Source organism: Ranitomeya variabilis, chromosome 6 (assembly GCF_051348905.1).
Source record: "Ranitomeya variabilis isolate aRanVar5 chromosome 6, aRanVar5.hap1, whole genome shotgun sequence".
Taxonomy (NCBI): Eukaryota; Metazoa; Chordata; class Amphibia; order Anura; family Dendrobatidae; genus Ranitomeya; species Ranitomeya variabilis.
In genome coordinates this window covers 274,352,899-274,377,778 of record NC_135237.1, presented here as the reverse complement: position 1 = coordinate 274,377,778, position 24,880 = coordinate 274,352,899, and the positions used below count along the sequence as shown (strand labels likewise).

Sequence of the window (24,880 nt, the reverse complement as noted above, 5' to 3'; positions counted from 1 at the left end):
ACATGTCGGGAAGGGGTTAAACAAGCATATGGAAAAAATTATGAAATCACTCAATTCTGAGGAAAAAATTATGGAATCACCCTGTAAATTTTCATATCCAAAACTAACACCTGTATCAAATTAGATCTGCTCGTTAGTCTGCATCTAAAAAGAAGTGATCACACCTTGGAGAACTGTTGCACCAAGTGGACTGACATGAATCATGGCTCCAACATGAGAGATGTCAATTGAAACAAAGGAGAGGATTATTAAACTCTAAAAAGAGGGTAAATCATCACGCTATATTGCAAAAGATGTTGGTTGTACACAGTCAGCTGCGTCTAAAATCTGGACTAAATACAAACAACATGGGAAGGCTGTTAAAGGCAAACATACTGGTAGACCAAAGAAGACATCAAAGCATCAAGGCCAGAAACTTAAAGCAATATGTCTCTAAAACAGGAAATGCACAACAAAATAAATGAGGAACGAATGGGTGGAAACTGGAGTCAACATCTGTGACCGAACTGTAAGAAACCGCCTAAAGGAAATGGGATTTACATACAGAAAAGCTAAACAAAAGCCACCATTAACACCTAAACAGAAAAAAACAAGGTTACAATGGGCTAAGGAAAAGCAATCGTGGACTGTGGATGACTGGATGAAAGTCATATTCAGTGATGAATCGCGAATCTGCATTGGGCAAGGTAAGGATGCTGGAACTTTTGTTTGGTGCCGTTCCAATGAGATTTATAAAGATGACTGCCTGAAGAGAACATGCAAATTTCCACAGTCATTGATGATATGGGGCTGCATGTCAGGTAAAGGCACTGGGGAGATGGCTGTCATTACATCTACTATATAATTGTCTAAGGGTCACTTCCATCTGTCTGTCCTTCTGTCTTTCTGTCTTTCTTTCTGTCACAGATATTCATTGGTCGCGGCCTCTGTCTGTCATGGAATCTAAGTCACTGATTGGTCGTGGCAAAATGCCCACGACCATTGCCGCGACCAATCAGCGACGTGCACAGTCCGGAAGATAATGGCCGCTCCCTACTCCCTGCACTCAGTGCCCGGCGCCCGCATACTCCCCTCCGGTCACCGCTCACACAGGGTTAATGCCGGCGGTAACAGACCGCGTTATGCCTTGGGTAACGCACTCTGTAACTGCTGCTATTAACCCTGTGTGTCCCCAATTTTTTACTATTCATGCTGCCTATGCGGCATCAATAGTAAAAAAAAATGTAATGTTAAAAATAATAAAAAAACAAAAAACCTGCTATACTCACACTCCGTAGTCCGCCGAGCCGCTCGCGCGCCGCCATCTTCCGTTCACGGCGATGCATTGCGAAATTACCCAGAAGACTTAGCGGTCTTGGCTGCGCAATGTACTGCGTTGGCTGTGCAATGTACTGCGTTGGCTGCACAATGTACTGCGTGGGCTGCGCAATGTACTCCGTGGGCTGCGCAATGTACTGCACAATGTACTGCGTGGGCTGCGCAATATACTACGTGGGCTGTGCTATACACTATGCATACATATTATAGAATACCCGATGTGTTAGAATCGAGCCACCATCTAGTCTTCAATAAATGCACAAGTTTATGTTGATATTTTGGATACTTTTCTTATCCCATCAATTGAAAGGATGTTTGGGGATGATGAAATCATTTTTCAAAATGATAATGCATCCTGCCATAGAGCAAAAACTGTGCAAACATTCCTTGAAAAAAGACACATAAGGTCAATGTCATGGCCTGCAAATAGTCCGGATCTCAATCCAATTGAAAATCTTTGGTGGAAGTTGAAGAAAATGGTCCATGGCAAGGCTCCAACCTGCAAAGCTGCTCTGGCAACAGCAATCAGAGAAAGTTGGAGCCAGATTGATGAAGAGTACTCAATAAGTCCATGCCTCAGAGACTGCAAGCTGTTATAAAAGCCAGAGGTGGTGCAACAAAATACTAGCGATGTTTTGGAGTGTTTTTGTTTGTTTGTTTTTCATGATTCCTTTTTTCCTCAGAATTGAGTGATTCCATAATTTTTCCCCTATGCTTGGATAAAAAAAGTAACCATTACCGACTACCACATTTTTTGTTCTTGATTTCTTTTAGTGTTTATTAAAGCCAGAAAGTTGCCATTTGAAATTACTTTAGTTTTGTGCCATGTCTGTGATCTGCTTTTTTTCTACAAAATTAAACAACTGAATGAACATCCTCCAAGGCCGGTAATTCCATAATATTTGCCAGGGGTTGTACACTTTTAAAGAACAGGCAGCGCCCTCTACAGGTTGAATCATGATTTAGACAGGAGAAAGTCAACTCACATGTGAATAGATCAGCAGTAAAAATGTGTCACTACAGCTTCATTCACTGATAATGGGAGTCAAGGTGACAAATGCATTACTCTTCCTATAGAAGTCAATAGAGCCAAGTAACGTATGTACACTCTTACACCAATCATGTTGTAAAGACTGGTAATGGTAAGGGTTCTAGCAGTAATATCCCTCAAATCAAATGTTTGTCACATATCCATTGGAGAGGTGATAAATATTGTTTTTGGGATAAGGAATTAAATTCTAATGTGAATGTCAATGTGCAGAGGGATCAGCACAAAGCAAACTTTGCTCTACTAAAATCATTAATAAAAGCATTGAGCAAAGACTAGGCATAGTTAATCCTAGTCAAGCAGTTAACATATACAAGTAGTGTCAGGCTACAAGCTTGTGGCAGTTAAATTACATTAAATTTGGGACAATTTGATGTTCTATGGACATAACAGATTAATATTTTTAGTATAATTGCATAAATCTTTCAAGAAAATATTACATAAAATTAATATTTACCTGAATTCAAACTGCCTCTCATTTGGAGTTTCCTTTAGTCTCTCTTTAACTTTGTGGAAAGAAGATTGGTACTGTTCGTTTAGGTACACACATTCCCGGATTCTCTTCAGAAGCTCTTCCCTTAAAAAATAACAATATATACTTTAACCCCTGACATGAGTATTTTCCGTGTTTTGTGTTGTGTTTTTTTCCTCTTTTTCTTCCAAGAGCCATAACTTTTTATCTCTCTGCTGACATAAGCATATCAAGGATTGTGGGGCGAGTTGAACTTTTGAATGTCCCCACTCATTTTTATCACATAATGCGATGGAAGCAGGATAAAAATCACAAGTGCTGCAAAATTGCAGGAAAAGTGCAATTCCACAATTGACCTGGCAATATGATTCTCCAGGTCTGTACTATTATGGAAATATCAAACCTGCATTTTTTTTTCATTTAAGTAGCAAAAGCAAAATTAGAAATTTGTAAAAAAAAAAATAATAATAATAATAAAAAATTAGCCTTTGATGCTATTTTCTGAGACTTGTAACATTTTCCATTTTTGGTCAATGGAGCTGTGTGAGTGGGACGGGAGCATGGAATGACATCCCCCCTGCCAGTGTGCTGCAAATGCCGCTGTTGTAGATTGACAGCGGCATTTCACAGGTTAACAAGTGTGAGTGATGCTCTGCTGAGTATCACAGTTCCTGAATTCACATCAAAGTCAGGCAGCCGCCATATGACGTCAACTGTACGTCATGTCAGTAAAGAGTTAAATTATTTTAACTATAGAATGTCAATATATTGTGACCAATTTCCTCATTTTAACTCCAGGGGTTTGATAACTAAATCCTTAAACAGTAGTTAATACAGCAAACCAAGCTGTCTAGACACTTCTAGACACAAACGACATATGCAGCTAGTTCAGCTGCACAAAGGCCCATGGTGGAGCCCAGTGAACACTATGTATCTCAGATACTATGGTGATCATTCACGCTTTTCTTTCCTTATCTCAGACTCAGGATATTGGGAGGAAGGGCCCATTGCGTTTTTCTGTGCTCAACAGATGCCTTCAAATATAGTTGATTGAAATTATTTGCTTTTTCTGTTTTGTGGTCTGTCGTGGGATTCAAACTTAGAACATCTAGTATACCAGACAGGAGCAATGGGCCACAGATTACGCTGCTAAGTATAGAAGTATTGTCTGAGTCTAAAGTTCTAAATGATATTCTTCTTTGTTACAGGCATATTGTACTGGTACATAGAGATATTCTTTGCATACCAGTACATCTCTATATGTAGGGTTAAATTACAAGTCAGATTTTTTTTTCTGTACAAAATTCTAAGAAATAATGAAAAGCAATCAATTACATTAATCAAATTATTTATACAATTTTTAGAAATAAATGTAACAAACCATTTTTGGCATCCATGAGTTTGTAACAGCTCATCTAATGCATTGAACAGTTTATTTACAGTGATCGATAAATGGCTTAAAACATGGTTGCTTGTTATTCTGCATTACTTCCATAAAAAAAGTTAACATAATACAGACATATTTGGCATATAAAAACTACAGCTTATCTTGCAAAAAATAAGACCTCATAAAGTGAAGCTTACATAAAATAAAAAAGGTATGGCTGTTACAACCATGAATGAATGTACAAAAATATAATCATCTCGTCATCTGAACAACTGCATTCCAAAAATGTCACTGTGTATCTAGTTTTCGCTTTTCTACGAGGCCTCTATTTTTATATACGCCATTGCATATAGGCACTTCTATGTAAAATTACTAAACCACAAGCCATTTTGTAGGGAAAAACTATTTTTACACCTCTGCTGAATAGCAAATATATGGGTACAATTAAAATTAAAAGAACTAACAAAATATTAGTAATCATAAAACATATTTGCTATATAATGCTAATTAAAATTGTCCATACTGTACCTTTCCAGGTCCCAGATCTTCACAACTCCCTGGTGCAGGTAACTCTTGCATGTGGTCACAATTTGATTGGTGACTTTTAAGAAGAGAGATGTCATATGCTCTGAAGTGTTATAATACTGGGAAGTACTATAGATCATTCGGATGCTGTTCATTAAGCTTGGAATGTGTTCTACCATTGTAGCCTGCACATATAATAGCATATATCAGATTACAGGTACGCTGACAAATGGGTCCTTCATTTATCAAAAGCTTTACCCATCACCGGGCCAGACAAAATCTAACATACTAAAAAAAATACTGATTATTAAAAAAATATTAAAACAATAAAAGGATCAAATTTGTAACAAGAAGGTGCATTCACTTAGAAACTACAAACGCAATGAGATAATATCATAAACCTAAAAAAAAACACTTCAGCAATTAATACTAATTTAGCCAGAAAGACTTACAGGAGAGGCTTTGCCCAAAGGTCCAAAGAATCTGTCTAGGGTGTACAAATATTTCACATTGTCCTTTGCTTCATTGGCTGCATTTGTTACATTGCAGTCCTATCCAAAAGTAACAAGAACAACAACATTAAGTTAATCATATTGACAAATGGGGAATAAATTATAATTATTACAGGAATTACTGTGGTTTTCATGCCTAGTGATATACAACTTTACTTTCTAGAAAAGTCGTAGAAGTGTGACACTGCAATGCCGAAAGTTACCCGTCAAGAAGAATAAATTGGTCTGAGTTTAGCTCTGGGATATAAATGACTTTGCTCACAACATATTTCATCCGTGACACCGGCTACTGCACTTTTATAGACTGGCAGTGGTTCAAGTCCCATAAACTTAGGAAGGTTTTATTGAGAATTGTGCTGTATAACCAGACATCTAACCCGCCACTTTCTTTAGTCTCTCAGTCCTGATTGGCATCTGTACATACACTTATATTAGTTTTAGCTAAAATAAAAGCTCTTCTACTTGATAAGTATTCATGAACTGATGTAAGGGAAAGCCTTAGTAAGTGCTCTACTTTACTATCACTGCACAACTCTAATATATTGTTAGCTTTCCTTTTACTATGGCAATACGTATAGTACAACCTGCAATAATATCAATAAATAGATTAAATGGGAAGAGCAGCAATGCATGGCGTTCTGGAAGGAGGGGAAGAAAATTCCAATTGCGCTGAAATTGCAAAAAAAAAAAAAAAAGCAGTCTACTATTTTTTTTGTTTGTATTTTTTTATTTACCATGCTCACTTAACAGTAAAACTGACCTGGCAATAGGATTACGCAGATATCAAAAATGCATACTTTCTTTATTTAAGTGGTGAAAAAAAATCTGAATTTTGTAAAAAAAAAACTGTGTGTCGCCATTTTTGAAACACGTGATGGTGTCTCCGCGGCTTTTCTACATGCAATCGCCATTTTTTGAGACCCGTACGTTTTCACTTTTCAGGATATGGACCTGTGTGACAGCTTATTTTGTGCTCCTCGAACTGACATTTTACTGATATCATTTTGGGGTACAGATGATGTTTTGATTGCCTCTTATAGCATTTTATTGCAATGTTGCAGACTACAAGACACAATTTATTCTTCTTAAAATGTGTAGGAAAATGAGGGGTGTGTCTTATAATCCAGATGTACCTTCTCTGGCTGTGGTGGGGAGGTGGAGGAGCAGTAGCAGCGGAGCAACATGTCACAGGAGGTAGGAACCCGGGGCTGTGGCTAATAGAAATTCACTGCATTCCATGCCCATGTGCGTGGAGGGCAGTGAATATTAATTTCTCTTGAATAGCAGATATGCCGTTAGCTACAGTAGCCGGCTTCCTGCAGCTGCCAGACGTTCACGTGTGCTCGCTACTTAAGGCAATGAATATTCACTGCTCCCATAGGTGTGGAATGCAGTGAATATTCATTCCTTTAGTAGCGGCACACGTGAAAGCCCGGCAGCTGCAGGAAGCCGGCCGACACGACTAACACTGTGCTCGCTATTAAAGAGCAATGAATATTCACTGCTCTCCATGCACATAGTCCCAGCGTGGAGAGCAGTGAGTTTTCCAGCAGCTGTCCTCGTCCCTGCCATGCGCTGCTTACAAGCATAAATCAGCTGCTGGGATCAGAGCAAGATGCTGTGAGGGAGTTTAGGAAGGTAAGTATAATGGTTTATGGTTTATTTGTTTTCTATGTATTTTTGATGGGGGCCATGCATACCAGGATAGGTAAGGGGGCCAATCATACCATCATAAGGATGGGGCCATGCATACCAGGTCGGAGAGGTGGTCCCTGCATACCAGGATAAGGATGGGGCCATTCATACCAGTATGGTGTTGGCGGATATGCAACAGATACAAATTTATTTGTGTGCAGGAGGAGTTTACACTTTCCTGACAGTAGATGGCGATGTTGTTACTGTTATATGCTTAGCTGAATGTAATGTATATACTTGTACTTTGGATCCATTTTTCTCTTTGGTAAAAGGTCCTTTCAGACTTCCTGTTATGCTGTATTAAGAAGCTGATGCATGTACCTCATGTTCTGTGAAGATAAAAGTTGAATTACCCCGTATACTCTACTCTCCCAAGTTTCTTCTGCGACCAAACTATGCAACAGATGGAGATCGGGGTCCCTGCGTACCAGGATAGGGATGAGGGGGCCATGCATACCGGCATGGGGATGAGGAGGCTAAGCATACCAGGATAGGAATGGGGGCCCTGCATATCAGGATAGGGATGAGGAGGCAGTGCATACCAGAATGGAGGCCAATCATACCAGCATAAGGATGGGGCCATGCATACCAGGACGGAGATGGGGGCCTTGAATACCAGGATAGGGATGAGAGGGGCCATGCATACCTGGATAGGGAATGAGCGGAACCATGCCTGCCAGGCTAGGGATGAGGGGCCATGCATACCAGAGTAGGGATGAGGAGGGCATGCTTACCAGGATAGGGATGAGGGGGCCATGCATACTAGGATGGAGTTGAGGGAGCCATGCATACCAGGATGGGGATGAGGGGGTTAAGCATACCAGGATAGGGATGAGGGGGCCATGCACACCAGGATGGAGATTATGGGGCCATGCACACCAGGATGGGGAGGAGGGGCCCATGTATACCAGGATAGGGATGAGGGGGCCATGTATACAAGGATGGAGATGAGGGGACCGTACATACCAGGATAGGGAATATTAAGTACAGAATTGACCACATTTTTTGCTTCAATTTTTTCTCATATTTCCTCCTCTAAAACCTAGGTGCGTCTTATAGTCCGGTGCGTCATATAGTCTGAAAAATACGCAATTCTGATGTTTTAATTTTTTCTCACTACATTATTTAACGATTGGATAAATTTATTTTATATTTAGCTCTATTTTTAATGGGGAAAAAAGTGGGTGATTTGAACTTTTATGGGGGTTTTTTGCAGCGCCCCAGAGTCCTGGTCGTTGCAGTACTGACGCTCCGCCGCTAAGGGGAGTGATCGTACGTCTGATGGCACTTAAGTTCACCTGACCAGGTATCACAGTCACACTTTACACTTCATATTCTGGCCACCAGGGGGAGCAAAGGGTTCTATGCATTAGGCCACTCCTCACAATCTGGTAAAACTGGGGGCTGGATAGGAAGTTAGTCAGAAGCTGACTGGGTTGGAACCAGGCAACATCCTGTGGCAGAGGGTGTTGCAGGAGAAAGATTCAGGGGGGTCTCTGTCAGGGGTGGGATCCTGACTGTGTCCTAGCGAACAGAACAGAACGTTACGGAGCCACGCCTGCACTCGAATGCGGCAGCATCCTAAGAAAGGAAAAGAAGCGAGGTTTATTGTGGAGAAGTGAGAAACAAGATCGCAGCAAAAAGGAGATAAAGCCAGTAGGAGTCGTGCCGTAAGATCGAGGCAACATCCTACTGAGGCGCGTAGGCGGTGGCCGGAACGCCGAGGAAGTATTAGGCTCCAAGCAATACTTCAAACAGCGGCAAGACAGTTAATTTTAGGTTGGCTGTCTCACCTAAATCACCTAAGCAGACATAGGGGGCAATTGTGAGAGAGGGGCGACGCTAGGGTCCCGGAAGAACTCCAGGCCTACCCGTCATACGGGTGCGTCCTATCCATATCATCTGGGGGACGGAGAAGAACATCAGAATAGATACGAGTTGTGAGAAAGAAGAACATCAAAAACAGACACAACAGTTGTGAGGACTATCCCGTGGTGCTCAGCAGGGAGGTACTACAACACACAGGCGCTAGAAGGTAGGCACTGATTTCCACCTGCAAAGGAAACTCTGGATGTGCCTTCGGACCAGCCGGTCTCAGCCAGCCCTGTTAGCAGTACTCTGGATTGAGGATCCTGAAGCCTTCAGTAAAGAGGTAAAGAGACTGCAACCCTGTGTCCTCGTTATTCATCGCGACCTGCACCATGCACCATCATCACACCTCTCATTGGACGCCCCTTAGCAGGGTTACAGACCGGGTCTAGCCACCGTGACAACCCCAGGACCGAGACAGAGAGGCCCGGTACCGAGTACCCCGCAGCCCTGCGTCTGGGGGCACTCCATTTTCATATTTTTAAAACATTTTGATTTTATTTGTACTGTATTCACACTTGTAAATACACACTTGTTATTCCCCTTATGGGCCTTGAAGCTGCAATCATCTGATCTCTTGTACTATACATAGCAATGCATCAGTACTACTGTGTACAGTGAAAATCAACAACGCAGGCCAAGGACTGGCTTTTACAGGAGGATCGGCTCACCACACAGACCCCCGGCTGTCATAGCAACCCGTTGGCGCCACGCCATCACCTCACGGAGAGATTGACAGTGGGATTTAATAAGTCAACAGCCATGGGCAGAGCTTCGCTCCACCCATGGCTGTTAGAGGCACATGATGGCTGATTAAATCAGCCATCAAATGCAGGGAAAGGTGTGGGCTCCAGGTGCAAGCCATCATCCAAGACAGGGAGCCAGCATATGACGCACTGGTATGTCATATGTCAGCAATAGGTTAAAAGAATGAGCTGATTAAAGAATGCCTTGCAGACAGAACTTTCAGACATCTGCTCAACCCAGCATCAAGTATTCAATTTACCTACAGTGCTGCCACAGAGGAAACGAGGAATTGCATGGGGCCAGTTATTCAGTTGCATGGATGTGCTAAACCCTCCAGTGTACAATAGGAGACAATCTTTGTAACTGTCCACTGCTCTGGCTAATAGTTACTGAATAGGGGACCTCTTTCTATTTCCCATTTTGCAATTTTCAAATGATTTTTCTTTAAACCAGAGAAATTATTCAATCTACGTGCACAGTGAGAAAACAAAGTAAGATAGAATTCTAGAGTAAAATGAATGCCCATTATGTAAACAGAATGTAAAAGAAAAAAGAAGTACCAGTTCTTTCCATTGCTTTAACATCCTGGACTTAGCTGCTTGTAGGATGCTGAGAACCTTCTTGACCTTAGGACTTTTAATCTCATCTAAAAGACTTGAGAAATAATAATATATGTCAGCAGTTAAAAGCAATTACCCAGGACACCACACAGTTATAAGAAAAAAGTGCCTGTTGGTGAATTTCAATATAGCCTCAAATGTAGTTAAATACACATAAAAAAACAATATTCTATAATAAGCAAAACAAATTAGATACACACATTTAAAAACATCTAAGAATGCTCGAATATGTAAAGGTCTTTATCAAAGTCCATAATACGGCAAGTCATCTCAGAAGTGTCTACATTTACAGGTGATTTTGGAGACACACAAGGATAAATATTCTTTACAATATTGCACCTTACATAAACATTCTATTAAACCCTATTTTAGATTTGTAATACCAAACTACTCATGTTATGTGTCACAATTTTCAAAACATGAAGGACTCGATTTTTTATTACACTTGTGCTTTATTTTGTCTGGCTTTTGGTGTTTTTCATTTGCATTTTAATCTTCTTTAAATTTGCACCTTTTTTGTCTATATTATGTTTTTTATGCTTTCGCCTGTTTTTTTATATGTTCTTCATTGTGAGTGGGGTTTGGGATTTCCAGATGTTTTTGGCTCATTCATCAATTGCTACTTTTTAAAAGTCGCCAAATTTTGGCACAAATATATTCCAGTTCCCCCTGGAGTGACTTTATGTACGCAAGGAATTTTTGTGCACATTTTTTAACATTTTAGCAGAACATGTGACTGTTTATGCTAAAAAGGTGCAAAAGAGGTTGAAGGCAAAAATAAACAATATTTTTTGATTCTGCAGAAAAATTCATGAACCACGTGTGCCACTTTGAAGAATTTGTCAACGAAAATTACAAGGCAAGTAAAGAAAAGTGACGATTGATGAATTGCCCCTAAAAGATTTCTATTAAAAATGTTTTAAACCTGTTGAAGGATGACATCCGTGACTTCCAATGTTCCAGCTCAGCAGAGGGTCCAATGTCATCAGCTTCTTTCCTCATCTGCTCACTTTCTGCGAGAACCTGCTCAATCTGCTTAATCCAAACAGAAAGCATTCCTTCAAGCTTCTCTATTACCTCACTGTTACCTCCTGCAAAAGATCACAATTCAATGTAAATATCATTCAAGCCATCATTCCACAGTATAAAGCCAAGCATCACATTCATTTAACTCTTTTATACAAGTAACTATTTATATGAATAACAGTATGGTCAGATCTCATAAGACATTATTCACTTAAGTGCGCACCGCCAACAAACTGTAGATAATTGGGAAAGGGAATATGGAAAGGTAGTAAGTGAATATAACTTGTATTAATAATTGTATAAAATGATAGAAAAATTATTAAAACAATTCACATACACCCAAATAGGGATGTATATTGAGTCACTGCTTAATTATATATTGCGTTTCCATTAAAGCTATAACTCATTAAATTCCCAGTTAGATCAGTTAGTTATAATTATCGTTATTCATTAAGTCCTTGGCCAGTGTCCCTAATAAACTAAAGACCAGGTAAAATAATATCAAATTCAATATATTAAACCACAAGATTAGTTGCATAGCTATTTATAATATGAAGTGACTTGTGCTTTTATTAATTCCAAGTATATAATAATCATTGATTATATATCAGTTGTTCGGTGATATTCATTGCCAGACAGGTAAACAATTATTACATTATTGACTGAGTAATATCTTGGGCCATTAATATCAGATCTGCACATCACTAGTATGAACTATGCTGCAGCTATAGGATAATGCATCTCCGCTGTAATAGATGCCGACACCATGCAACTCCTAGCGAACCACAGGAGAGACAAGCAGCACCTAGGTGCTCAATATGTGAACGGCCATGTCCGATCTACATATGGCTGATACAATTACACTGTGAAACAGTGTGCATCCGCTGTAATATGGCATAGTCAGTATTGACCAGGGACGGACGGGGACTGAAATTCAGCCCTGACATTTGAAATCACACAGGCCCATGCTGTCCGCACAGCCGAGCACCCGATGGTGATATATTCCTAATATTACCCTACCTGGAAGAAAACAAGATGTACTAAAAGACCAACATTTCTAATAATACCAATAATATTGTTATATAAGATTAAATAATTATAATATCGAAATAATAAAATTGCAATATTACAGACAAGCACCAACAAAGCATAACCGAATATTACCAGCATATACAGTATTGATAATACCACCATACTTATTGCTAAAGGAGATGAGGTTAAAGTCTATGTAACTTCAGACTTCTGAATCCTCATAACGCGCACTGTGAGGATTCTCCGGTGACTGCGCTGGGAGCTGCCGTCATGTGACTGTAAGTATGTGACTTCCACACGTCCAGTACATTCTGACTGATTGAACTCAGCTTTACTAATTTCACTTGTGCTGTGTGAGGCTGTGCACGTCTAGTTAGCAGGTGTCCACATGTATGCAAATCGCATACTTGCGGTAACATGATCAAGTGATCAGGGGCGTAACTACAGTAGGTGCGAGGGTTGCCCTGGAGCTTAGGGAGCCCCAAAAGTTTATTTGGCCTATATAAAAGGACCAATGTGGGATTATATCATTAGAAGGGACAAGGTCTCATTCGTTACAACACATAGCTCTTAACAGAAAGCAGCAGTGTACCTGTGTGCTGGTAACTAAGAAGAGTGATATACTGTAGGATGTGGCTGTACAAAGAGGGGTTGAGAAGAGTGATGTACTGTATGATGGAGCTGTTTATAGAGGGGTGAAGAGGAGTGATAATCTGTAAAATGGAGCTTTGTATAGACGGGGCTGAGTGGAGTGATGTACTGCAGCATGGGGTTATATATAGAAGGGCTAAGAAAAGTAATGTACTGCAAGATGGGGCTGAATGGAGGGATATACTTTTGGATGGTACTGTATATAACGGAGCTGAGGGGACTGATATACTGCAGGATGGTGCAGTATATAAGTGGCCAAGATAAGAAATATACTGCAGGATATATCTGTTTATAATGAGCAGAGAGGAGTGATGTACTGTAAATTGGGGCCATTTCTAGGTGCTAAGAGGAGTCAATCTGTGTTTGTTGTATGGTGCTGAAAGAGAAGTGATGTGAGGCTCCAAATGGTACTCTGTTGATGCATATGACTAAAAATAATCTTCTGCTATATGCATAAAAAGAGCAACATTTGCAGTTTCACATTACTGACATTACTGATCTGCCAGCAGCAGGCAACAAGCACAAGTCTGTACTGCCTAGCAAGCTCCACTAGGAGGAGTGCAGGAGAGTTGAGTTGAGAGATAAAGCGGCCAAAAATTATGTAAATCTACACAGGCAACTATTATGATGTACTGTATAAAGTGAAAGAAAATCGGTCAGGTGAAATACTGTAGAGGAACAGAGAGTGCGCATAGGCATAAGTGAATTCTACACTTAGTTTAGTTTGATGATATGTCAGAAAGGTGGGGCTTGTCCGGAGCACAAAGGAGAGGGGGAGGGGCTGCAAGACTGAGGAGAAGCAAGGGCTTCTGGGAATTGGAGTTTTAACAGTGACAGAATAAGAATGCTCATTCAGCTATGTGAAGGTACAAGAAAGAAATGTTATGTTGGTCTTAGCCTGTATATTAACAATACGTATGCATGTACTGTGCTTTGAGAGAATAACCCTTTGAGCTTATAGAGTAAGTTCTCTGTTCAGAATCTAAAAATAATGCCTGCTTGCTTTACTGGAGCAGTGGCTACAGGGAGAAAATTAACTTATGTTATTCCTGAGGAAGGCTCTGCACATACATTACACAGAGCACGCTGTCAATCAAAGTGTTGGGGAGCGAAAACAGCTGCGCTCACTGAGCAATGACTATGACTGTTCACTACACTGTCCCCATGACTGGAAACGAGCAGCTGCCGGGAGGATATATGCTGTAGCTGCTGCTATTTATTATGCTTTGCTTATATAGTGCTATCTTATTCTGCATCCTATACATACTGTACATTGTCATCCCTGTCACCAATGGGGTTCACAACTTACATTCCAAAGACATACTGAAAGGGAATTTCGGAGGAAACCCAAGTACCCTGAGGAAACCCATGCAGATGTTCTCCTTTGCGGGATTTGAACCCAGGAACCCAGCGCTGCAAGGCTGCAATGCTGAGCCACCGAGCCACTGTCCTGTTGCGGTAAGGCAGGCAAACATGATTTTACCTCCAGATGAATGCAGTATTTGAAGGTAAATAACATTTCTGGACATGATAGGTTCCCTTTAAGTCTGAAAGAACTGTCCTATTCTAATTCACACGATCAGTCCTTTGTTTGCACAAGCATTATGCAATTACCGTACTTATTTCTCCGGTGTTAGAGCTGGATTTTCTTTATTTTTCTTAAATAAATGTATTTTTATTTAAATTTTTCAAAGTACAATTACATACAGAACAATATACACTTCTCAAAGCTATAGACACAAAAGTATTCATATATGGTGAGAAGAGACCTGTCCAGCAAAGGTTTCCTGCAGTACCGAAAGCACCTGTAGGTAGGAAGGTATGTACAAATAAAGGAAAACTATACATGAAACTGTAGAGAACCATATGGAACTCAAGTAAAATAGAAGCAACGTGGAAATGTTATTATCACATTTACACAGTGATTATACAGTCAGATATGTCAATGTGGTGACAGTATGTGGAGCTGGATCAGGAGCTGAGCATGCTATATTACATACCTGGCATCTGTGTCTAACAGCAGCGTCCAGAGCTGAGCTGTTAACCATTTAAATGCAGCTATAAATCTGTAAATGTCTCGATTGTTGGTGCTCACATACAGCAGCTCCCTTACGTGACGTGATTTTAGGGCAGCGATGCATTACCCTGCTGAAGATCCCTATCACTGCCATCTTGGTACCTATCCAATACTGTCAGCTATGCTGCAGAGCTGCGCCTGATTAACAACTTTTCAGCTTCCAAATCACAAGTAGTCAGTGTGGGGTAAGCACTATGAGAGGAGAGCTGCAGATGTGTTTGTAATGAGACAACGTTCAGCTGTGCAATAATGCGTTAGTTATAATCACTCACAGCTCTGCAGCAAGATCAGGACAGCAGGCTCTCAGTCATTACATGTCATCTCGAAACGCGTGGACCCGGTGCTCATCTTTTGTACGAATTTGTAAACTTCTTTTTGGATTTTTATGTATTACAATAAAATTGTGATGTTTTACTCTATTCATTTTTGTGGACACTGGCATCTCTTCTCCCTTTTCATGTCTCACACACTCAGGAACCGGCCTGAGGCTGCCGTGCACTGCACCCTACTTTGAAATATTTCCCTAGCCGGTGAGCTGATGTTTCTGTGCTTTTGTTTTTTACAGCGGTAACGCCACCTTTCATTTAAAATGAGCTCTGTACGCAGATTCTCATACAGATCAGTGCCTGGCCCATAGATCTTACCAACTCATTTAGATATTAACAAATTTATGGATTTCTCTGGAAAAAGACATTGGATCGCAGATATGAAGGAATTATTTTATTCAGCTTCCTGTGCCCTACATGTCATAGACAGCTGAGGAGGGCTGATCCTACTGACAGATTCCCTTTAAAGGAAGCCTGTCACCATGAATATGCAATACATGTTGCATGTATCATGCTATAGAGCACGGGGAGCTAAGCAGATTGATATACAGTACAGTTTTATGAAAAAAAATCAGTATAACGTGGGTTTTTTTTTATTTAAACCTATGTTCTTTCTGGAATTTTCAGTCCAGTGGGTGGTCTTTTCAGTGACTAATTGCTTTCTTTCTATGAGAGTATGTACAAAGAAAGCTGTCAGTCACTGATAAGACCGACCACAGGTGCAAAAATCCCAGAAAGTGCAGAGGATTAAATGATGAAACACAGGATATATGAAAGTTTTTCTCACAAAACTATAAAATTAATCTACTCCGCTCCCCCTGCTCTATAACATGAGGTGTGCCGATTGGACTGCATTTTCATGGCAAAAGAGTCCCTTTAACCCCTTCCTGCCGCGGCCCTTCTTCGTTTTTCGCTCCCCTCCTTCCCAGAGCTATAACTTTTTTATTTTTCCGTCAATATGGTCAAGTGAGGGCTTAGTTTTTGTGGGACGAGTTGTACTTTTGAACAACACCATTGGTTTTACCATGTCTTGTACTAGAAAACGGGAAAAAAATTCCAAGTGCGGTGAAATTGCAAAAAAGTGCAGTCCCACACTTATTTTTTTATTGGCTTTTTTTGCTAGCTTCACTAAATGATAAAACTGACCTGATAACATGTCTAGGTTATTTTTTATCTAAGTGGTGAAAAAAATTCAAAACTTTGCTAAAAAAAAAATAAAAAATGCGCGATTTTCCGATACCCGTAGCGTCTCCATTTTTCGTGATCTGGGGTCGGGTGAGGGCTTATTTTTTGTGTGCCGAGCTGACGTTTTTACTGATACAACTTTTGTGCAGATATGTTCTTTTGATCGCCCGTTATTGCATTTTAATGCAATGTCACGGCGACCAAAAAAAACGTAATTCTGGCGCTTCAAATTTTTTTCTGGCTACGCGGTTTAGCAATCAGGTTAATGCTTTTTTTATTGATAGATAGGGCGATTCTGAACGCAGCGATACCAAATATGTGTAGGTTTGATTTTTTTTTAATGTTTTATTTTGGATGGGGCGAAAAGAGGGTGATTTAAACTTTTATATATTTTTTATTTTTTTCAAATTTTTAAAAACATTTATTTTTACTTTTGCCATGCTTCAATAGCCTCCATGGGAGGCTAGAAGCTGGCATAGCCTGATCGGCTCTGCTACATAGCAGGGATCATCAGATCGCTGCTATGTAGCTGAAATGCAGGCTCAAGGACCTCTATGGTTACCATCCTGATGCATATCCGACCTCCGATCATGTGACTGGAGTCGGAACTGTCTGCGTTTGACAGCGGCATTTAACAGGTTAATAGCGGCGGGTGAATCGCGATTTCACCCGCCGCTATTGCGCGCACATGTCAACTGTACAAAACAGCTGACGTGTCCTGGCTTTGATGTGGGTTCACCGCCAGAGCCCACATCAACGCAGGGGACCCAACATGCGCCGTACTAGTACAGGGCATGTGGGAAAGGGGTTAAAGAAGATAAGCAAATTGTTGTAGATCGCCCTTTCCATCAGTGTACTTACTCGAACCAAACCCTTTTCCTTCCATAACTGCAGAATATCTGGAAGCAGGAGTTCTTGGGTTTAAAATGTAATTATTGCAATGGACAATACAGTCATGGCGAAAAGTGTTGGCACCCTTGAAATTGTTCCAGAAAATGAAGTATTTCTTCCAGAAAATGATTGTAATTACACACGTTTATTTCCTTTGTGTTTATTGGAACAATACAAAAATACTAAGAAAAAAGGCAAATTGGACATAAATTCACACAACACCCCAAAAATGGGCCAGACAAAATTGTTGGCCCCTTTCCAAAATTGTGAGCAAACAACTTTGTTTCAAGCATGTGATGCTCGTTCAAACTCACCTCTGCCAAGTAACAGGTGTGGGCAATAGGAAAATCACACCTGAAGCCAGATAAAAAGGGAGAAGTTGACTCAATCTTTGCATTGTGTGTCCATGTGTGCCACACTAAGTATGGAGAACAGATAGAGAAGAGAAATGAGAACCAAAATTGTTGAAAAATATCAACAATCTCAAGGTTAGAGATCATCTCCAGAGAGCTTGATGTTCCTTTGTCCTTTGTGCGCAACATAATCAAGAAGTTTACAACCCATGGCACTATAGCTAATCTCCCTGGATGTAGACGACAAAGAAAAATTGTTGAAATGTTGGAGCACAGGATAGTCTGGATGGTGGATAAGGAGCCTGAATTAAGTTCCACAGAAATTCAAACTGTCCTGCAGTCTCAAGGTGCATCAGTGTCAGTGCGAACTATCCGTTGACATTTGAATTAAATGAAACACTATGGCAGGAGACCCAGGAGGACCCCACTTCTGACACAGAGAAAAGTTATACAGCAGTTTGTCAAAATGTACATGAGTAAGCCAAAATCCTTCTGGGAAAGCATCTTGTGGACAGATGAGACCAAGATACAGCTTTTTGGCTAAGCACATCATTTTACTGATTACCAAAAACGAAATGAGGCCTACAAATAAAAGAACACAGCACCTACAGTTAAATGTGGTGGTGGTTCAAAGATGTTTTGGGGCTGTTTTGCACTGGGTGCCTTTACTGTGTTCAAACCACCATGAAATTTGAAGATCACTAAAGGATTTTGGATCGCAATGTAGTGCCTAGTGTCAGAATGCTGGATTTGTGTCCTAGGTCATGGAACTTCTAGCAGAACAATGACCCCAAACATATTCAACAAGCACCCAAAAATGGATGGAAATAATGTGCTGGAGAGTTCTGAAGCGGGCAGCAATGAGTCTGGATCTATATCCCATTGAACACCTATGGAGAGATTTTAAAATTGTTGTTGGGAGCAGGCACCCTTCAAATATGAGAGACCTGGAGCAGTTTGCAAAAGAAGAGTGGTCCAAAATTCCAGTTGAGAGGAGTAAGAAGCTTGTTGATGGTGTAGTATTTCTCCGCTATCTGTGGACGGGGAGTACTCACTTGGCTGGTCGTTGAGCAATGTACCGGAACACTCAGGGTTAAAAAGTCCATTCGGTTTATTAGTGCACAGCATAAACTTCTCTTCAGGAACTTGGTAACACACAGCAACCTGTGCACCATCCGGCAGCCATTCGGCTTCATAGAACCCACAGTCCTCTCTGAGCCCTAGTATGCCTGATACGGATTAGTGTCCGTTAACTGTCAGCGATGTCCGCACAGGTGCCCGGATACTTCTTACTCTCAGAGGCATTCTTCCAATACGTCTCACTCTGGCTCACACTTGCCAGCACAAACACACAGACTCCATCTTGGGTCTCTAGACACACCCCCTTGGGTGGGGTATGTAGGTGACTGGACCCACCAATCTCTCCAAGTCACCTAGAAGCCTTCCCAATGTATAGTAAACCCTCAGCAGTAGATCTGCTGAGAAAACAAGCTCAGGCTTCCATCACAGGGCCACCCACCTCTGTGATACATACTGCCCTTAAACCACATGACCAGTTGCCATACCACAATGGTTATATGAAGCGATTGATTGCAGTTATTTATTTCAAAGGGTGTGCAACCAACTATTAAAGGGAACCTGTCACCCCCAAAATCGAAGATTAGCTAAGCCCACCGGCATCGGGGGCTTATCTACAGCATTCTGTAATGCTGTAGATAAGCCCCCGATGTAACCTGAAAGATGAGAAAAAGAGGTTAGATTATACTCTATGAGGAAAGACCTCCACTATTCTAGACAAAAAACACCGGTATACAGGCAGAGATGCTTACCTGTTCAAGGCCTCCAACAATTGCACTAACTAAGGTGCAGCGGACCCAAGTTAAGATGGCAAATACACAGGTGCAATAATACCGATAATGCAGCCACCCTACAATCAGGGATTGGCCACTTGGTGCACCTGTGCAAACAAATAGTCTGTATGTGGCGTGTTCACACAGGAATGCAAAGTATATGGCTCAAAGCCTATTAATGGCGCCATGTAGCGGGCTCACCATAATGCATCCTGTGTGAACAGAGGCCACAGTGTACAGAGCCATCTAGGGCCCAGCCAGACCCTGGAAAAATATAAATATAAATAAAAGGGTGCGGCTGGGCCCTAGATGGCTCTGTACACTGTGGCCTCTGTTCACACAGGATGCATTATGGTGAGCCCGCTACATGGCACCATTAATAGGCTTTGAGCCATATACTTTGCATTCCTGTGTGAACACGCCACATACAGACTATTTGTTGAGGGCAGAGCAAAGTACTACAGTGCGCAGGCGTCGGGCCTCTCTGACCTTTCCCGGTACCTGCGCACTGCAGTACTTTGCTCTGCCCTCAACAGAGCAGACAAAGTACGCCTGCGCCAGAGCTGCAGCGTGAAGACAAGAAGAGGACGTCATCGTAAGAAGATGGGAGGCGCGGGACCGGACCATGACACCCATCAGACCAGAACCGGACCGGGACCGCCCCTGGGTGAGTATAATCTAACCTCTTTTTCTCATCTTTCAGGACACATCAGGGGCTTATCTACAGCATTCCAGAATGCTGTAGATCAGGGGTGTCAAACTGCATTCCTCGAGGGCCTCAAACCATGCGTGTTTTCAAGATTTCCTTCTCATTGCACAAGGTGCTGGAATCATTCTGTGCAGGTGATTAAATGATCACCTGTGCAATACAAGGAAATCCTGAAAACATGACCTGTTTGCAGCCCTTGAGGAATGCAGTTTGACACCCCTGCTGTAGCTAAGTCCCTGATGCTGGTGGGCTTAGCTCACCTTCGATTTTGGGGGTGACAGGTTCCCTTTAAATTGAGGGTGCCAACAATTTTGTCCAGCCCATTTTGGGGGTTTTATGTGAAATTATGTCCAATTTGCCTTTTTTTCTCTGTTTATTTTTTGTGTTGTTCAAATACACACAAAGAAAATAAACATGTGTATAACAAAACATGTAACTGCAATAATTTTTTGGGAGAACTACTTCATTTTCTGGAACAATTTCAAGTGTGCCAACACTTTTGACCATGACTGTATTCGCCACAGCTCATCATGAATGAAATCACGTGTCACCTTCCTTTGTCCTGCCATCGTTCCACGCCAGCTCCACCCATTTTGGCAAAGCTAGCTAAAAGTGGAGTAAAAACGCCAAAAGTGATAAGAAGTTTGTGGCCAGATTTCTGTCTTAATCCCTTTGATGAATTCTGGCCTTATTAGAGTAGAAAAACATGCATTTAGATAAGAAGTTGGAGAAGCATAGCAGGCAACCATGAGGTAAAGAGGGGCAAATCAGGAAAGGCACAAGTAGAGGTATGAGGTTGTTGATAGGAGAGAGGGCTGATTCTATTTGTACACAGTGTTGAGAGGTAACGCCATTGCACCATTCCCTGTGATGGTAATCTGTGCAGCTACAGGATGTAGTAATCAGATACAGTTATCAAAGTATTGCACAATGTATCATAAATTTGGTGCATCTTAAAATATGTCATTTCTGTCTGGAAATGACATTTTAAGCAACATCCCTACTGTAGCAATTTTTTTATTTTTTGCTCAACAGCTGACCATGACTAAATTTTAAAAGTGGTGAGAACAGCATAAGGGTATGTGCACATGTTAAGCATTTGCTGCAAATATTTCTGCATTAAAAAACTCTCTTGGAAGAAACACACTGCATAAAAACGGGCATTTTTTATGCAATTTTATGTTTATTTGTTTGTTTTTTCCAATTTATAATAATGGGTGAAAAATGCTGTAAAAACACTGAGAGATCTGACGTGCTGAAGATTTGAAACTGCTTCAAGTATGCAAGCAAAAATTAAGCAATTTCAGAAATCTGATTCACTATCGTGGGACAGTAAAATGCTGCGTTTGTCGTGGGAAAAAGCAGCAAAACGCGACATGTGCAGACACCCTCGAATTGTTACAGTCACTCTTTTTTTAAAGCAAAAATGGCATGCCAAAAAACATGCAATATTTAGAAACCAAAAAATTGCTGAATAAGCTTGGATAAATTCTCCCCTTACTGACAGCTGATTGCTAAGGTTCCCTGCAGGGAGACAACTTGTGACTAACTTATTATCAAGTGGCACTTCTTGTCTTCCAAAGTGGACAATCTCTTTAGTGTTAACTGCAGCGCCCCAGAGTCCTGGTCGTTGCAGCAATGTCGCTCTTCCACCTGGGGGAGTGATATTACGTCTGATGGTACTAAAGGAGTTCATCTTTCCAGGTATCACAAGTCACACACTACACTTCACACTCCAGTCCACCAGGGGGAGCCTTGCTTCTATCTATTAGGGCACTCCTCACACACGGGTAAAACTGGTGGGTTGGATAGAAAGTTAGTCAGAAGCTGCCTGGGTTTGACCCAGAGAGAACCTGTCAGGCAGACAGGGGGAAAAGGAGGAACATCTGAGCTGCAGACAGAGGGTCCCTGTCAGGGGTGGGATCCTGACAGAGGCCTAGCACGAGATAGAAAGCTACGGAGCTGCGCCTGCCCCTACGTGCAGCAGCATCCTAAGAAAGGACAAAAAAGGAATTGTATTGTGGAGAGTGAGAAACGAAGTCACAGCACAAGGAGACAATACCGGGAGGAGTTCTGCCCCAAGATCGGCAGCCTCCTTCTGAGGCGCGTAGCCGGTGGCCGGAACACCGAGGGAGTAATTGACTCTACGCATTACTTCAGAGACCGGCAGGACAGTCAATTCCAAGTTGGCTGCCCGACCTTAATACCTAAGAAGACACGGTGGCAAATTGTGGGGTCGGGGCGTCTCTAGGTTCCCTACAAACAAGCCCCAGGCTATCCCATTCATACTGGTTGTCCTATCCATACCATCTGGGGGACAGAGAGAGAGAGAACATCAGAAACATCTACGAAAGTTGTGAGGACTATCCCGTGGTGCTCAGCAGGGAGGTACTACAACACACAGGCGCTAGTAGGAAGGCTACGGATTTCCACCTGGTTAAGAGAACTCTGGATATGCCTTCGGACCAGCCGGACTCTGCCTGCCCTGTGAACGGTACTCTGGACTGTGGACACTGAAGTCTTCAGTAAAAGGTAAAGAGACTGCAACCTTTGAGTCCTCGTTATTCATTGCGCCTTACATCGTCCATCATCACCACCCTACACATCTGGGAAGCCCTGGGGACATACTTCACCTGTGGGAAGGTACACCATCTAGCTGCCATTCCATCACCCCAGCGGACCCCTAAGCAGCGTCGGTCACCCTGACCGAATACCACAGGTGGCGTCACGAACACCGTACAGACTACACCTTTAATTGGGTGCCCCTCAGAAGGGCCACGGACCGGGTCGGGCCACCGTGACATCCCCAGAACCGAGAGAGAGACCCGGCACCGAGTACCCCATTGCCCTTAACGTGGGGGCGCTCCATAACTACATCCAGTCCAGTATACAGTGCTGTACATGTCCTGTAGGTGATGAAAAGAGCCGAACCTTCTCCATACAGAGCAACATATGGGTGTAACATACAGATGGGTAGCAGCTGTAGATACCAGGATTGGAGGCAACTTGGATCTAAGCAATTTACTCCTTTAGACACTGCAGTCACTATTGGCCACAACATTTAAGAAGTATGGTAGACATAGGGGTTGCTTCTATAACCCCTTCAGTCCTCAAGCAATGTGATCAAGACATGAGGTCTTATAGCTATTACATTCTTGGCAGATCCCATTGAATAGGGATGATGCCAACAAGACCTCATGTCTATAGCCATATAAAGTATACGGGTTCTTATCATTGTCGTGCCTGCAGGTAAATGTATTATGTGACCCCTTTTGATTTTGCTTCATATAGCTTATCATATACTTGAAATCCAAAATAAAACAGAAATGTACCTGCAGCTATAAAGTCCGATGGACTTTGTAGGTTTTCCAGAAGATTGCTGCTGTCCACCTTTTTAAGTTCAATTTTTCCATCAAGATTATTTTTTGCTGATGACAGTGTAGCAACAAACTTGTCCAAAGAGTCTAAGAATTCTTGAATCTGGGAGTTTTGGAGTCCATCCTTCACAGCCCCCCAGTTCTAAAAAAATATATAAGAAATGAGAGCCATTTAAAAGAAGAACAAAACAACACAAAGTTATGTGCATAGCACTTATAGGCTTATATGTATGTAACCTGATCTTGTGAAGCGTTCTGAAGCATGACAACCACAGGAAAGACATTTCAATCTCGGATAGACAGTCAAGAAACTCAGAACTCCCTCTACTTCAAAGCGAAGAGGATCCATTTAGGTGTAATTACTTCATACATTTTTAACCCCTTCACCCGAAGCCTGATTTCAACTTCCTGACCAGGCCATTTTTTTCAATTCTGACCACTGTCAATTTATGAGGTCATAACTCTGAAACGCTTCAACTGATCCTCGTGATTCTGAGACTGATTTCTCGTGACATATTGTATGTTATGATAGTGGTAACATTTCTTCGATTTGACTTGTGTTTATTTGTGAAAAAAAACGGAAAGTTGGTGAAAATTTTGAAAATTTTGCAATTTTTAAACTTTTAGTTTTTATGCCCTTAAATTAGAGAGTCATATCATACAAAATAATTATTAAATAACATTACCCACATGTCTGCTTTACATTAGCACAATTTTGGAAACATAATTTTTTTTGTTAGGAAGTTATAAGGGTTAATAGTTGACCAGCGATTTCTCATTTTTACAACAAAATTTGCAAAACCTTTTTTTAGGGACCACCTCACACTTGAAGTCACTTTGAGGGGTCTATATGACAGAAAATGCCCCAATGTGACACCATTCTAAAAACTGCAACACTCAAGGTACTCAAAACCACATTCAAAAAGTTTATTAACCCTTCAGGTGCTTCACAGGAATGTTTTAAAAAAATTGAACATTTATCTTTTTTTCACAAAATTTTTACTTCAGATCCAAATTGTTTTATTTTACCAAGGGTAACAGGAGAAATTGGACCACAAAAGTTGTTGTATAATTTGTCCTGAGTAGGCCGATACCCCATATGTGGGGGTAAACCACTGTTTGGGCACATGGCAGAGCTCGGAAGGGAAGGAGCGCCATTTGACTTTTCAATGCAAAATTGGCTGGAATTGAGATCAGACACCATGTCGCGT

The 24,880-nt window shown here is 41.4% G+C and overlaps 1 protein-coding gene across 1 annotated transcript in view; it reads right to left on the bottom strand.

Moving 5' to 3' along the window:
* LOC143782325 (dynein axonemal heavy chain 5-like) overlaps positions 1-24,880 on the bottom strand; it is a 610,263-nt gene that overhangs the window by 530,923 nt on the left and 54,460 nt on the right. The window contains exons 9-14 of the mRNA XM_077269680.1: positions 23,625-23,811; positions 11,118-11,283; positions 10,133-10,226; positions 5,202-5,300; positions 4,753-4,934; positions 2,823-2,942 (exon numbers count right to left, since the gene is read on the bottom strand). Of these exons, the coding sequence (XP_077125795.1) occupies positions 2,823-2,942; positions 4,753-4,934; positions 5,202-5,300; positions 10,133-10,226; positions 11,118-11,283; positions 23,625-23,811 (848 nt within the window). The remainder of the gene's footprint in view (positions 1-2,822; positions 2,943-4,752; positions 4,935-5,201; positions 5,301-10,132; positions 10,227-11,117; positions 11,284-23,624; positions 23,812-24,880) is intronic.